Genomic DNA, 13,984 nt, shown 5'->3' with positions numbered 1-13,984 from the left:
ATTGAAGACTGATTCCTGCTACAGCAGACAACATTTTGCGTCAATAATCTGTTGAGCTGAAACAGGAGCTGAAAAATACACATATCTATATACTGGAACAGATTCATTATCATTCGTGTGTGGGACCTCATCGTTGCAGCTTTTGATCAATCACCTCATTTAAATCTGATCAGAGTAAGGAGTGTTTACTGTAACAATCAGCATCAGGCTTTCACATCATCACCTTCATATCTAGAATCTCTCCAGATCTGTCGCCTCATTGGCAGGTCGTTATCCTTCTCCCAGTGTGTCACAGTGAGGCAGCCCTTGGATTTCATTACGCCACTCAGTGATTTGCAGAACTAAGATGGAGCGGGACTCTAAAGGGTGACAACTGGCAGCATGTCGGCCTGTCCATCTTCCTCTGCCAGCATCATCCAGTTCTCCACCTCTGCCACCAAGAAAGACGACATAATGGAAGGGAGATGGAGGCGTGGTGTAGAAGAGGAAAAATGGGATGACAGCAGAGAGGAGAGAAGAGAAGGAGGGAGTGTCACATCAGGTGACATTATTTTTTATCTTAGATGGCAAAAAAAATGGCATGTGTTTGGGTGGATTTCAGCCAGTGATCGTGTTAGTGTATAAAATCCGGCGCATTTCAAGGGTGACAACATTCAGGCTCACCATATTTACTGTCCCTTGTGAACTACAGTTGTCATCCTTTCACAGGCTTAGTGTCTCTGGCATCCCAGCTAATGAGTAACATATAGGTAAATTTGTTTAAGTTGGAAATGGTTGGCTGATTACTGTTAGCGACCGATCTGCTGCCGAACGGTGGCATGACCCTTGTGGGCACAGTAAAAGCAAACAGAAGGGAGATAAAAGGTAAAGAAAATCTCATGCCAGGCTCCAGTGCATTCACCAAAGAAATAACCTTGGTGTCCTTCCTCCCTGACAAAGCTTCAAAAAAGAAGGTTGTCCTGCTCCTGTTATTCATGCACACACTACCAGGCATAGGCCCCACTCGCAAGCCTGAAGTGATTGAATTTGACAACCAAACAAAGGGAGTTGTTGATACTTTGGGTGGCAGTAGCTCAGAAGGTAGAGCAGGTCACCTGCTGATTGGAAGGTTAGTGGTTCGATCCCTGGCTCCTCCAGTCTGCATGTCAAGTATCCTTGGGCAAGATACTAACCTCAAGTTGCTCTCTGATGCATCCATCGGAGTCTGAATGTAGTTAGGAAGCACTAAGTATAGAAGAAAGTGCTTGTGTGATTGGATGAATGTGGCATAGAGCACTTTGAGTACTCTGGGAGAGTGGAAAAGCGCTATATAAGAATCAGTCAATTTACCATTTAGATGTGTGTTCACTATGGCTCTGAAAGAAAAACCAAGAGATGGCGTGATCAGTGTTGGTGTGATGAACTCGTGGATCAATCGCAATGAGACTACAATAAAGAGGTGACAACCAAATGCAGAGGAGGCCTTATATACAGGCTTTGGCACTGGCACTCATCAAACCATTGGTAGAGGAGAGGCTCCCCTCTTCAAATCTCTCATGTCAACTCAGAGTCCTTACCTGTAGCGTGCTCGACATCCATACACGTGTCACTCTTGCAGGTGAGGCAGGACCAGTGGTAGTCCCTTGGTGAGGTGTGCTGGTGAGGTGAGGCTTGGACAGGAAGTGTGTTCACGCCATTACTACCCTGCGTGTATGGACTGCATGTCAGGAATAGGTAAGTAAGAGTGGTCCTGGAATTTGCATGTTATCCTTATTTAGTGCAGTGGTTAAGAATAAATATCACAAAGTGGTGATTTCCAAGAGAATCCATATGGTGAAAAAAATATTTTAGTCAACTGGTCATTTTTACCCACTCAAAAAATGCAATTTTTTTGTTTCTCTCTCCTGCAGCTGTTAGCATGTCAAGGAGACTGTGCCTTCACCAGGGACGTCTCAAATGTCCCAAGAATGGGTGGACCAAAGACCAGCTTTCCAGTGTCATTATTTTTTTATTTTTTGTTTTTTGTTTAGGAATCTGTTTGTTCTCGAATTCCTAATTTTTCAGTAATTTTGAAGCATTTTTAGGGTCCCCCCATGACACTTTTTTTTTCATTTTGTTAGACATGGCACAGTTGAAAATAAAAGAAGACCACTCTAATTTTTCATGTGTTGTCCTATTTGTATATATTTTGATGACAAGTACTTTTTGTTGGGTATATTATATTGGGTAAAAATCACCCGGCATTAGTGATGGTGTTACAATTTATAGCGACAGTGTTCTAGGGTTAATAAACACTTTAAATAAGGGTGAAGTAAAAGGAATGATCAAAATCAAACTATGAAGAATATATGGATATACTGGGTGACTGTAGCTGCTGTGACTGACATTTAAACGTGAACAATCACAGCACAAAGCCAAAGGACAGCATGTGCATATCTTAGAGAATTTAACTGCATCCCAAACACTGCTGGGGTCTCAGCCTGCCCAGGAGTGACACAGAAACTGGAAGCCGGTGCACGTTTGGTGAAGTTTATGCAGTTAATCAGTGGTTAGATTTGTGTACACATCTAAAGAGCTGAAAGGGAAACTATTTGCATATTCATAAATCCAAGATTTTTTTTTTCAGAGTGAAGACATACACGTCATTTCATGTCACTTCTTAGGGTTTATGCTAAAATCATGCAAATGACTTTCAAAGCAGAGTATTTTTAAGGAGCCATCGCATCGTCAGGATCACATCTAAGAAAAGAGAACATGAAGAATTCTTCGGCTAGGGTTCACTGAGATTCAGCCTATGTGAAAGCCGTGCCCTCGCCCTCTATACATAATAGACCAGCAGCCAGCACACTATGATAACAATACACGGTCTCTTACATGTAGGGCACATCATCCAAACATTCTCCAACTATAAAATGCAAATATTCATATATCTCCATGCAGAGGTGAAATCTGAGAGGAAACACTTTACCTGAAACTGGGTCTAAAGATGTAAATACAATGACAAACCAGGCTGAAGCTTGTCAGGCTGGATGCTTCCCAGATCAGTTTTTATTGAATTTCACTGACTGATTTTGCCCAGATTAGCTCGGAGACATCTGGCTAACATCACTGCAGCTACACCTGAAACCAGATTACAACTTCCTGTTTATGCTCCGTCTGCTGTCTTACATTCACTCTGGACTCAATTTGAAAACAAAGAAGCATCATATTGGAGATTTTTGTATATCAGTGGATCCTGTCTAGTATTAAAGTGAAACATCCTCCTAAATATCTAGAGTTTATTTTTATGTTTCCCCAGATTTGACTCAGTCTTCTTTAACTCTCCATCTATCTCTATTTTCTTATTTCTCTCCCTTATACTTCTTTTTAATAGAGCAGAAATTCGATGTGACATTTTACACTCTGTAATGCACTCTGTGCATTTACTTTTCCTCGCCTCACTCCCTCCTGTTGCACCTTTCACACCTCCCCATGCTTTGACCGGTGTCCATCCTTTTCCCTTTCACACTCGTCAGCCTCTCCTCCTCCTCTGCTGCCTGTTTGAAGCCCGAGAGATGAGGCCGGTCCCACAGGGATGTTTCAAATGAATATTAAAGTCAAGTTTTATCAGGTCAAACTGGACAGTTTTGTGTGTGCTTCAGCTTGAATGTCATTGTATCTCAGGCACATCATACAAGAAATGACAATAAAGACAACACAGTCAGAGCGATTTGCGAAAGTTCATTTGTTATTAATAAAGCTAGGTTACTACTAGACACCATTCATAAACAGAAGGGTTTGAACGGCAAGTGGGCGGGGCTTTTGTCCCAGACATGACGATTTAAAGATATCGACTCTTTATGACATCACGCAGAGCCAACAGTAGACTCCATTCAGAGCAGTCTTTCCCATACATTAATCTCATTATTTAAAACCTTCCCGTGTTTTATATTAACAACCATGACTGGAGCTGCATGCATGACAAAGATGCATGAACACTCATCGCACACAGAGCACCATTCTTTGTTCCGTCAAAGATCATATTAAGTGAGCCTTACATTCTATCTTCAGTCTTTCAAAGTGTTTGGATGATAATGTTTAATCCAATTTAGCTGCCATTTAGTGTCAAAATTATCTGAACTTCATTTACGTTTTCTGTTCAATTTTAATGGAAAAGTGAAAATGGAGGCAGCTGAAGGGCAAACGTCAGCAGTCAGGAAGGAGACAAAGGAACCAAAGAAACAGAGAAAGGAAGAGTAATTAAGAGGAGTTATCAGTCAGAGCTGCAAACAGAAACAGAGATCACATCTGATTTCTGTCCATAATGGCCCTGAACGCCAGGTCAAACTCTCACCCTCTTCAGTTTTGGACATTTGCCTGACAAAAAAATCCAATAATGATGATAACATAATTCAGTTGATTGTGCGATGGTTAGGTGTTCTTTGGCAGCTTGCTAATGAGGATGCATTTGCACTCTGAATAGTGCAGCAGTACGAACACAAAATGAGAAATTCTCCGCAGGAAATGTTCCCACCCTGCCCCCCCGAAAGCCCCGCCCAGCTAGCTGGAGATAACATTGAAGTCACCAAAGATTAACGAAGGCTCTGCTCTGTGTACAACACCACCAGAGACTCAGTTCTGTCTAGAAATGCCAAAACAGGATGAGAGAATCAGGAAGCCTGCTTCTTTATTTTCCAACAGCGGTTATCGGTTTCAGGGTTTGACAGGAATTTGGCAGCAGGCTTTTCCGCGGAGTTTTCTCTGCCGGTTTTCCCCACGATGTACCTGGCTAACTTCCATCCACGTTCAACTTTAACCCTCTGAAGGCATCATCGTTCCTGCATGTAGGAGTCTGGGACGTGACTTCGCTGTCGACCTTCTGTTTCTGCAAAATAAAAACTGGTCTTCAGCTAGAGCAGAGCTCTGGTACAAACGGCTGTGTTAGGAGGGAATTTGGCTCACACTTTGAAATTTCCTCTGCTGTGATAAAACGCTGGGATTAAAGTTCAAATGCAAAAAAAGTTAACGCTGAAGTAGAGAAACATTTTGAAGAAAAAATAATTCTGTTGCCATTTTTAATTATAAGCTTTATCTGATGTTAATGATGACAACAGAAATGTAGAATTAAGCTGCTTACTCACAAACTGTATATCAAAGATGGATGAGTCAGGTTACGTGAAGACCAAGGACTCAAAATGGAGATTCTTCCCAAATGAGTAACAAAAGAAAGTAAACCTTTATTGATGGTAAAACAAAACAAAACACAGAAACACTCAAGCTATAGGCTGAACACAGGAAACAGGATGATGTGACAAAGAGCTGAGGCAAACTGAGGGAATAAATAAACAAGGGCAAAGGGGAGACACCTGGGAATCCGAAATCTAATAATGAGACATAGGAAGGCACTTGGACCCCTGACCAGCAAAACAACACAAGAACTGAACATGGGGACATCACTGACAGAAGCTGTACACGGGAAAGGAATATTATAAGCATAATAGTAATGTAACAGATGCACCAAAAGCAATCTAAGAAACAAACTGAAGACAATAAATAATCAATACAACTGAAGATGCTCAACGAAGTGGCTAACAAGAATAAACAATGGGGACCAATACTAAATAATGAGAAGAACACAAAGTACATAATAGACAATCCTTCTCAAAAACACCCCAAAATAATGAACTGGCAGCAAAATCAAAACTCTGGCATTATGTCGCCCACTCTGTATCTTACGTGTTCAATTATAAGCTAATGATGTGAATACAATTCAATTCTATTTTATTTATATAGTGCCAAATCACAGCAACAGTTGCCTCAAGGCGCTTTGTATTGCACAGTAGATCGTATAATAATACATACAGAGATAAACCCAACAATCATATGACCCCCTATGAGCAAGCACTTTGGCGACAGTGGGAAGGAAAAACTCCCCTTTAACAGGAAGAAACCTCCGGCAGAACCAGGTTCAGGAAGGGGCGGGGCAATCTGCTGCGACCGGTTTGGGTGAGATAAGGAAAACAAGATAAGACATGCTGTGGAAGAGAGACAGAGATTAATAACAGGTATGATTCAATGCAGAGAGGTCTATTAACACATAGTGTGTGAGAAAGGTGACTGGAAAGGAAAAACTCAATGCATCATGGGAATCCTCTGGCAGCCTACATCTCCAGCGACACCTAAAGTAATAGTGAACAACTTTATTAAATGATGAGTGTGTTTCAGTTTGTAGCCTTCATCAGGGTCATTGCAAAGTGTCAAACAGTTTGTGTGTAAATAAAAAACAGGAAACAGAAAAAAATCCAAGAAAAATCCAAAAATCCAATCCAGTCCACCCTCACAAATAAACCGATTGATATTTAACAAGGTGGTACTAGTTAATTGATTAATTGGTTAAGCCACAGCCTCACTAAAACTGCAGCATGGGCATCAACAGTCTGTTAATAATATTAACCACACAAAAAATGTATTTGTCAGATAACTCAATTACTTTTTTGGGGAGCACGTTGGCTTCATTTTCCATTTTCTACCCATAGAAGTGTCCACTGATTTGTTGCATGGGACATAACTCAGGAAGTGGCAAAGAAGGTTGTTGTAAATGAGGAAGTTTGGTGTGTAATGTGTGGTTCATGTTTGAAACCTTGATTTCTTTCTTTATTTCTTTATTTCTTTATTTCTTTATTGTCTGCTGTCTAACCCCAACGGAACAGAAAAGGAGAATTTTAAAACAAAAGAAGGACGTTACAAAGAAGAAGTTGGAGATTCACTTGTTTCAGGAAAAAATGAATTGTAGCCTCTCAGGGGATATATCTTTATTTCTACCTATGTGTCACATGTGTGGGAGTTGAACCTGAAGCCCACATGTCAAACTGATTGGCTGACTTCTGTTTCTGTAATACATCTGTCACTTTAAACATGAGCCGAGTGAATTTCAGATCATCTGAGTCACCTTCAGAGTTAACATCCAAAGCGTCTTCCGAATGCTCTCTAAACTAAATATTTCATTCAAGGTCTCATTATGGTTTTCACGATTGTATTTAACTTTGGGCTCAAAGCTTCCTCTGATGAATTTCTCTCTGTGGAGGAGAAGCCAAAGGCTGGCACAATGAGTCCATCCATTTCTTCTGGAGAATTTTTCTCTTTTTTGGCTTCCCCCACCTCTGCTGCTGTTAATTCCCGAGATCTGTCCTTTTCTCTGACATTTGCACAAATGCTAAAGGGCCCAGGCTGTTTGCCTTCCTCCATGATGGAAGACGAGGAGTCTGGCTCAGTGGCAGCCGCAGAGAGCTCGATATATGAATTCAGCCAGGTTTCCTTCCACATGCGCGAGGCCCGGGGATGAAATCCATCTCTCTGTGATGAGACAATGATTTGCTGAGCTCCATTGTGGCTGCAGAGAGGCAGCAGAGGAGCGAATTTGCATGTAAATGCACGAGGAAATGATTTTGCAGTAACAGCGAGGCAACGTGCCCCTTCTTTACCTGCTGTGTTTGCTCTGGTGTCACAAAACAGCGTCTCACAACACAGACCCTGCTGTAGAGTAAAACCCATCTACATCTGAGATATCGGTTCTAACTCAAGTGATGCTCATGTGCAATGACCACAACAAAGGAAGGGGGTGATTACTATTGCTTTGTGAAAGCTACTTTTAAAGCGACTGTAATTTAATTAAGATAAAAGTTGGAAAAAAGATTTTCAGCCTGGGTTTGGGTGTTCCAGCTGAGCGCTGTGTGATTCACAAAACTTGCTTCGCAACTGGTCTTGAAATGAACTGCACGGTATACTGCATAACTGACCCACCACCAACCACTTCAACATTGTGCATTTCCACTGTGAATATTGGACTTAATGGAACTCTGGAAGCAGTGGGGATTATAGTGACTACCCATGACAGATTCCTTTTACACAAAATCCTAAAAAACTACCCACAGAAGGAATAAAACCCCGAAAAATGGAATAAGTTCCCCACAAATGACAAAAATCATGCATATTTAGTTAAGGGACTTTTATTATAGAAGATGAGCCAAGAGCTGTCAATTTGAGGTAAATAGATAAATAGTTCAAGTACACCAAAGTATACAGAATAGACTTTAGCAGTGAATAGGCAGACTATATGTGCGTGAATGTGTGTGTGAATGGGTGAATGACTGAATGTAGTGTGAAGCGCTTTGGGGTCCTTAGGGACTAGAAAAGTGCTATACAAATGCAGGGCATTTATAGAATGGAGCAATCGTCAGCTGTGACATCGAGCTGTATGCCAAGAGTGAACGAGACATCGATTCACCGATCCACACCACCAGGATGTACAGCAACAACTTGTCGTTCGGACTCGAGAAGTGTAGTTGGATGGTAACGAAGAGAGGGAAGGTAGTCGAACTGAGGGGATCGAACTACCAGAAGGCAACATTGCAGACACTGAGGAAGCTACAAGTGCCTGGGAATCCCACAGGCAAATGGGAACCTCAAAGAGGCCACTAGGAAAGCTGCAACCACCAAGTACCTGCAGAGGGTCGGGCAAGTCCTGAGGAGACAGCTATCTGGTAAGAACAAGATCCAGGCTATCAACACCTACACCCTGCCTGTGATCAAGTACCCTGCTGGGATAATAGGCTGGCCAAAGGAGGAGATAGAAGCCACTGACATTAAGACAATGAAGCACCTGACCATGCATGGAGGATTTCACATCGAGTCTAGCACCCTTAGACTGTACACTAAGCAGAGGGAACTGAGGGGCTAGTGAGTGTCAGTATCACAGTCCAGGATGAGACAACAAACATCCACGAGTACATCAGGAAGATTGCCACAACCAATTGCTCGCTGAATGAATACCTCAGGCAGCAGAAACCCAAAAAAGAGGAGCAAGAGGAGGAACCATCAAGGAAAGACAGGCCCCAGTACAGTATGTATGACCAGGCTGGACAAAGCTTGACTGAATGACAGCACAGAGGCACTAATCATGGCAGCACAGGAACAAGCTCTGAGCACAAGATCCACAAAGGCTGGGGTATATCTCACCAGGCAAGACCCCAGGTGCAGGCTGTGTAAAGATGCCCCTGAGACAATCCAGCACATAACAGCAGGATGCAAGATGCTAGCAGGGAGGGCATACATGGAACGCCATAACAGTAGCTGGCATATGTAACCCATGTGAAATACAGGGCTGCAAAATCCTTTTTTGTAATCTAAGGCTATAGCCTGTTATTGTCACAAGGGGGCGCTGTGATGCAGTCTTGTGTTCTGACGACCTTGCGTCTAGTGCGCAGGAAGTATTACCTCTTGGAAAAGAAGTTAATGAGCTCATGTTAAGAACACAAAATGGGAAAAGAAATTGATTGTTCTGCACTGTTTGTGTAGATTGGTTTTTTTGAACTACTAGAAGGATTCTGGAGAACCACTGACGGCGAGAACAGCCCAAATGAGATCCTGGATGATCGTGAAATGGTGTGGCCAGCCATGCGATCGCATTGTGGGATTTGCCTGAGAAACTGATTCAAGCAACCCTGGATTACAGATAAACCCTATGCACTACTTTTCCTACCCGGATAATAGGGTTTGCACACTGACAATTCCCCTACAGTACACCTGTTTGGGTTTTCAACGACTTTAAAGGACAATTCAGACTGGACAATTCAAACGTCACAACAGGAACACTTTAATCTGTTTCATTCATTCCCAAGAGCTCTGATACTGTTCAGTATAAATCTTCCATTTAAATGTCTTTATTTTGTTTTGTTTTACATGTATTCACCTTTAAAATGCACTATTAGTGTGCAATTTGGGTTATTGTGTTGTATATGTGTATAAATGGTACTGAGGCAATAAAGGTCCCAGTTATTCACTTCCAAGCCAACTCCTTTTGTGAGTCTCCAAAACAAAACCTCCTCCTGAACCTAGAAAGATGTCTAGGGTCTCTATTTAAAGTGAGTGTGTACTGGTGCTGAGTAGAGGCGCTACACATAGTATACAGAAACATCTGTGCCGAGTATGGCCTGGAAGTCCTGAAGTCAAAATGGGAATGCACCCTAGGGTGGTCGAGAATGGCCGAGATAAGATCCTGTGGGACTTCCAGATACAGACGGACAAAATGGTGGTGGCTAACCAACCGGAAATAGTAGTGGTAACTTTAGCTGGTTATTAATATAGGATTGGATGACAGAAGCTCGAGGTATGTCCCTTATTTCACGCAGTGTGAGCTGGATTCGACTCCACCTGGGAGGGTTAAGCAGAACCACTTTGGTTTAGTATCGGTTGAAACAGTTTATCCCAGTGATCGTATGAGTTATACATCTGTTTATCTTTGAAGAAAACTCATAAGATTATTTTGAACAGCAAATTTAATCAGGGATTTTACCAACGGCAGTAGAGAGACAATATTCTGTGTCAAACTCCAAACTTCATGTTCAGGTTTCTGTAGGGTCTATATCCAAGAAACAAAGGTGACTGCAGCAAACTACCAGCAACCACAGTATTTTTTTTTAAAGATTCTCAATGCAGCACTTTTGCTTTTTTTAAAACCAGCTTCACCACATAGTGATTCCCTTTTAACCACTGGTTACTAGGTAAAATTGTCTGAGTAGTCTTCAAAGCAATGCCCAACAACATCCAGCAAGCACTCACAACCAGTTGAGGACTGCTATAGTCTTTTTGGTCACAATCCTCGCTAAAGCACCAAACTGATGATGTGGGATGTGAAGTATTACCTCATGGCTGCACTGAACACATAATGCATGCGTGCTGTTTGCGGAGCAGATGCTGCAGATACTTTGCACTTTCACTGTAATCAGTGAAAGTGGCTGTACCAGGCACAAGAGCAGCTTTGGAGTGGTGCTTATCAGGTGTGGGAATCCACTCAGCAAACATAAAAACAGACTGATCTTCTGTTTTCCTTTTTTTTCAGTTTTGGTGTATTTTCATACGTAAACTACCAGTACACAGGAAATGACTCTAGTATTGGCATTTATTTTAGCATTATCAGCTGGGAGTTGTTTATTTTACACAGTCTACAGTCGGTACTTTAGTTAGCCATGCTGCGATCTCTCTGAAAAACAAAGTTTCACAGTTTTCACAGGGTCCAAAAGCAGAACGCAAAAAAACCCCTAAAAGAAACCTCACCACCTTGATAGCTGTGTATAATTTTAGTGGCTACACCTGCAGCACGTATTCTGCACAAAGGTGTGAAGCACGTAACACTGCTCTGTGAATGGTCCGCAAATGCCGCACATTCACTGTGGCCACAGAGTCAGGGAGTGCATTGGGCTTAATGACGCACATGCACACACAGTTAGATACTGCATAGGAGTTCTTCCACTCTCCCACACATTATATTGAGTCTGCTACAATTTCATACCCTACAGACAGATCAAACCTCCTCTTTTGTCTCCCTCTAGCAGCCATAAATGGTGCGCTCACCTCTGCGAACTGCCGAGAAGGTCACAGTTTCACAGGCCTCTGTGTCAATGTTTAATTGCACCGCAATTACACGCATTAAGCCAAGCAGCTCCATCAAGGACTGCTCTGTAATAATCATTGCTTTCAACTAGTCATATACTGGCTCTGTGTGAACTGAAGGGATGCTGCACTATTAACAGTAAAGCAGAGGAAAACAGCAGGGGATGAAAAGATGGTGGCGTTTGAGTGGAGGGTAAAGAAGACAGCAGGAAGAGAAAATCCATTGACATGTCCCTAAAATGTCTCAGAGCGCCTCAGAGTTGGTAATTACCTGCATTTTCCATATTCACTTCTGTATTAATTCACCTTAATGCCAAAATATTACAGCCTTAATCTCGTGCAAATACCTACCTGTCACGGCAGGCTTGCGTGTGATTATGACAATGAGAAGAGAGGAGCGAGGTGTGAGCAGAGGGAATGGAAGAGGCAGAAACGCAGCTGCCACATTGATTAAGAAAGCCGAGGCGGAGAGGAGACAGGAGGCCACGGCCAGGCTCAGCACAGGTGTGAATACTCACGGAGCTCCGTGTGGATTGTGTGGAATAGCACTGTGGAAAAACCCTGAAGTACTGATCTGATGAAGGTGAGATATTTTTATTACAGCCCAGAAGACTGCACTTTCTGAGCTCCTAATGCTAAAAAGCCAAAGACATTGGGTTCTGTGGGCTCTGAGAGGGGTTATTCCAAAGTCAGTGAGGTCTTTTGGTTGATCCTAGCAGTAGGGCAACTGTTTAGGGACTGTTTATGAGACTGGTGTTCAAGCAAAAACTGGAAACCCATCACCCATATAAGAAACAACGTCACTGCTCCCTCGTTGATGCAATACCATGGATGTTGACTAGGTGATGCATCCAACCCACCAACACAAGTTATCTTTACAAACTCTGACAAAAGCCAGACAACATGCTGTGTGACTGTCAGGAGTAACCACATGATTTTCAGCTGAAAAGATAAGATATATTTTCAGCCTTTTCATCTCTTGCTTCTTTCAACATTTAAACTTCAAAATGCTCAGAAACACAGTCTCAGAGGTGACGCAAGCCAACATGTCTATTTTGTGCTTCGAGTTTAGTTTTGGTGAACACTGGTGTTGGTTGGTTGCATAAATGGTTAAAACAGTGACATTCTGTCTAGTCAAAGGAGAGACCACTCACTGCATGAAAATAAAAGATAATGTTCATGAATTACCAGTGTGTGCTTGTGTATCTGAAACACACTCTGTATCTCCTCCAGCTTTTCAAGGTCCCAACTTTTTATTTTTACTTTGGTGAAGTAGGTTTATGCTTGTGAGACAGTCAGCATCATTGCGTTGGTGTGGTCTCCTCTACACCAGTGGCACTATGGCAGTTACCACAGTTCCAGTCATTGGTGCTCAATGTTCTCCTTTAGTTTCACTCTTGAGGACAAACTCATAGCAGCATTCAGCTCTCAGTTGATGTTTGCTCTCTGCTGTGGTTAATTCAAAATGTGCAAATGCAGCTTTCACCATAACTAACTAATCTAAAATGAGTTCATGAAAAGATAACCTGCCTTTTTAAAATGGGAATAGTCCCAGAACTTAATGACTGCATCTTTTTTACCTACAAATCACAACATTAAAACCCAAAGATTGTTTAGGTCCCTGTTTAGTTTGTTGGGATGGTGGCTGGCGAGTACAGAGTTATATTAGAGAATAATGAATCATTCAATCCCCAGAGGTCACAAATCGGTCTTTGATCTTTAAAAGTTCATCTTGCAGATATTTGACATTATCACATTCACTGTGATAATGTCAAATATCTGCACCAAGTTGTTTAGTTTTGAGCCAGCGTGAACTCGCATGTTATCATTTTAACATTTTCCACATGCTAAAGGACATGATTTCTGACAACAGTTTGATTATAATACTGTTTTTTGGGGCATTTCTGTTAATTAACTCTCTAAAAGCTGCCAATTCTCTATCCACAGTACAGAGGAAATATATATACACCGGTATATAAAAGTAAAACAAGCACACCAGTGTTCTAACAGTAGTCCTAATAAATTTAGGCCATCAGAGAGCTGACAGGGATAAGTGAAATCACAGCAGGTGGAAAGCTGCGATCACGCCTGTGTGCCCGTCTTTCATGTGCCAGATCGATCTGATTGATGAGCCGGGATGATCATTTGCCTGCTGCGTGATGGGGCCAAACCAGCGGTCTGATTAACCAGCAGAATGGAGGACAGCCAATCCGGGCACTCCCCTCCAGCAGCAGTTAAAGGCCTCTTATAGATTTTCCTGGAGCGTCTTTACTCTTCAATCACAGAGCTACTTCATCAAGAAGCATCAATCAGCATCCAGCGGAGCGGCCAGTAATTACAGGGGGCCACTTCCAGGCGCTGATTTCTCCCCGAGCCGGCGTCATCGTCTGTGCTTCAAGTCGCCAAACCCTCGCCAGTGACCATTCGATCCCCTTAGAGCTGGCCTAGCCTCAAATAGATGGCACACTTCAGCCAGTCTCATAAGCCAGGTGGATTTTTTTTTTTTAATTCAGGTTTTTCTTAGCAGGCTGGAATGAAATCAGGCTCCTGAGAGGGAAAAAAACCCCTGATAGATGCC

The 13,984-nt window shown here is 42.3% G+C and overlaps 1 protein-coding gene across 1 annotated transcript in view; it reads left to right on the top strand.

Annotated features, from left to right (window-relative positions):
- Positions 1–381: 381 nt before the first annotated feature.
- The window catches only part of LOC146677028 (uncharacterized), a 36,132-nt gene continuing 22,529 nt past the window's right edge, over positions 382–13,984 (top strand). The window contains exon 1 of the mRNA XM_085429304.1: positions 382–541. Within this exon, the coding sequence (XP_085285430.1) occupies positions 382–541 (160 nt within the window). The remainder of the gene's footprint in view (positions 542–13,984) is intronic.

The sequence above is a fragment of the Rhamphochromis longiceps genome, linkage group LG2, assembly GCF_057381845.1.
Source record: "Rhamphochromis longiceps isolate RC_006_pf linkage group LG2, R_longiceps_female_GT1.1, whole genome shotgun sequence".
Lineage (NCBI taxonomy): Eukaryota > Metazoa > Chordata > Actinopteri > Cichliformes > Cichlidae > Rhamphochromis > Rhamphochromis longiceps.
The sequence above is the reverse complement of the archived record's forward strand: the minus strand, read 5'-3'. Positions and strand labels throughout refer to the sequence as shown.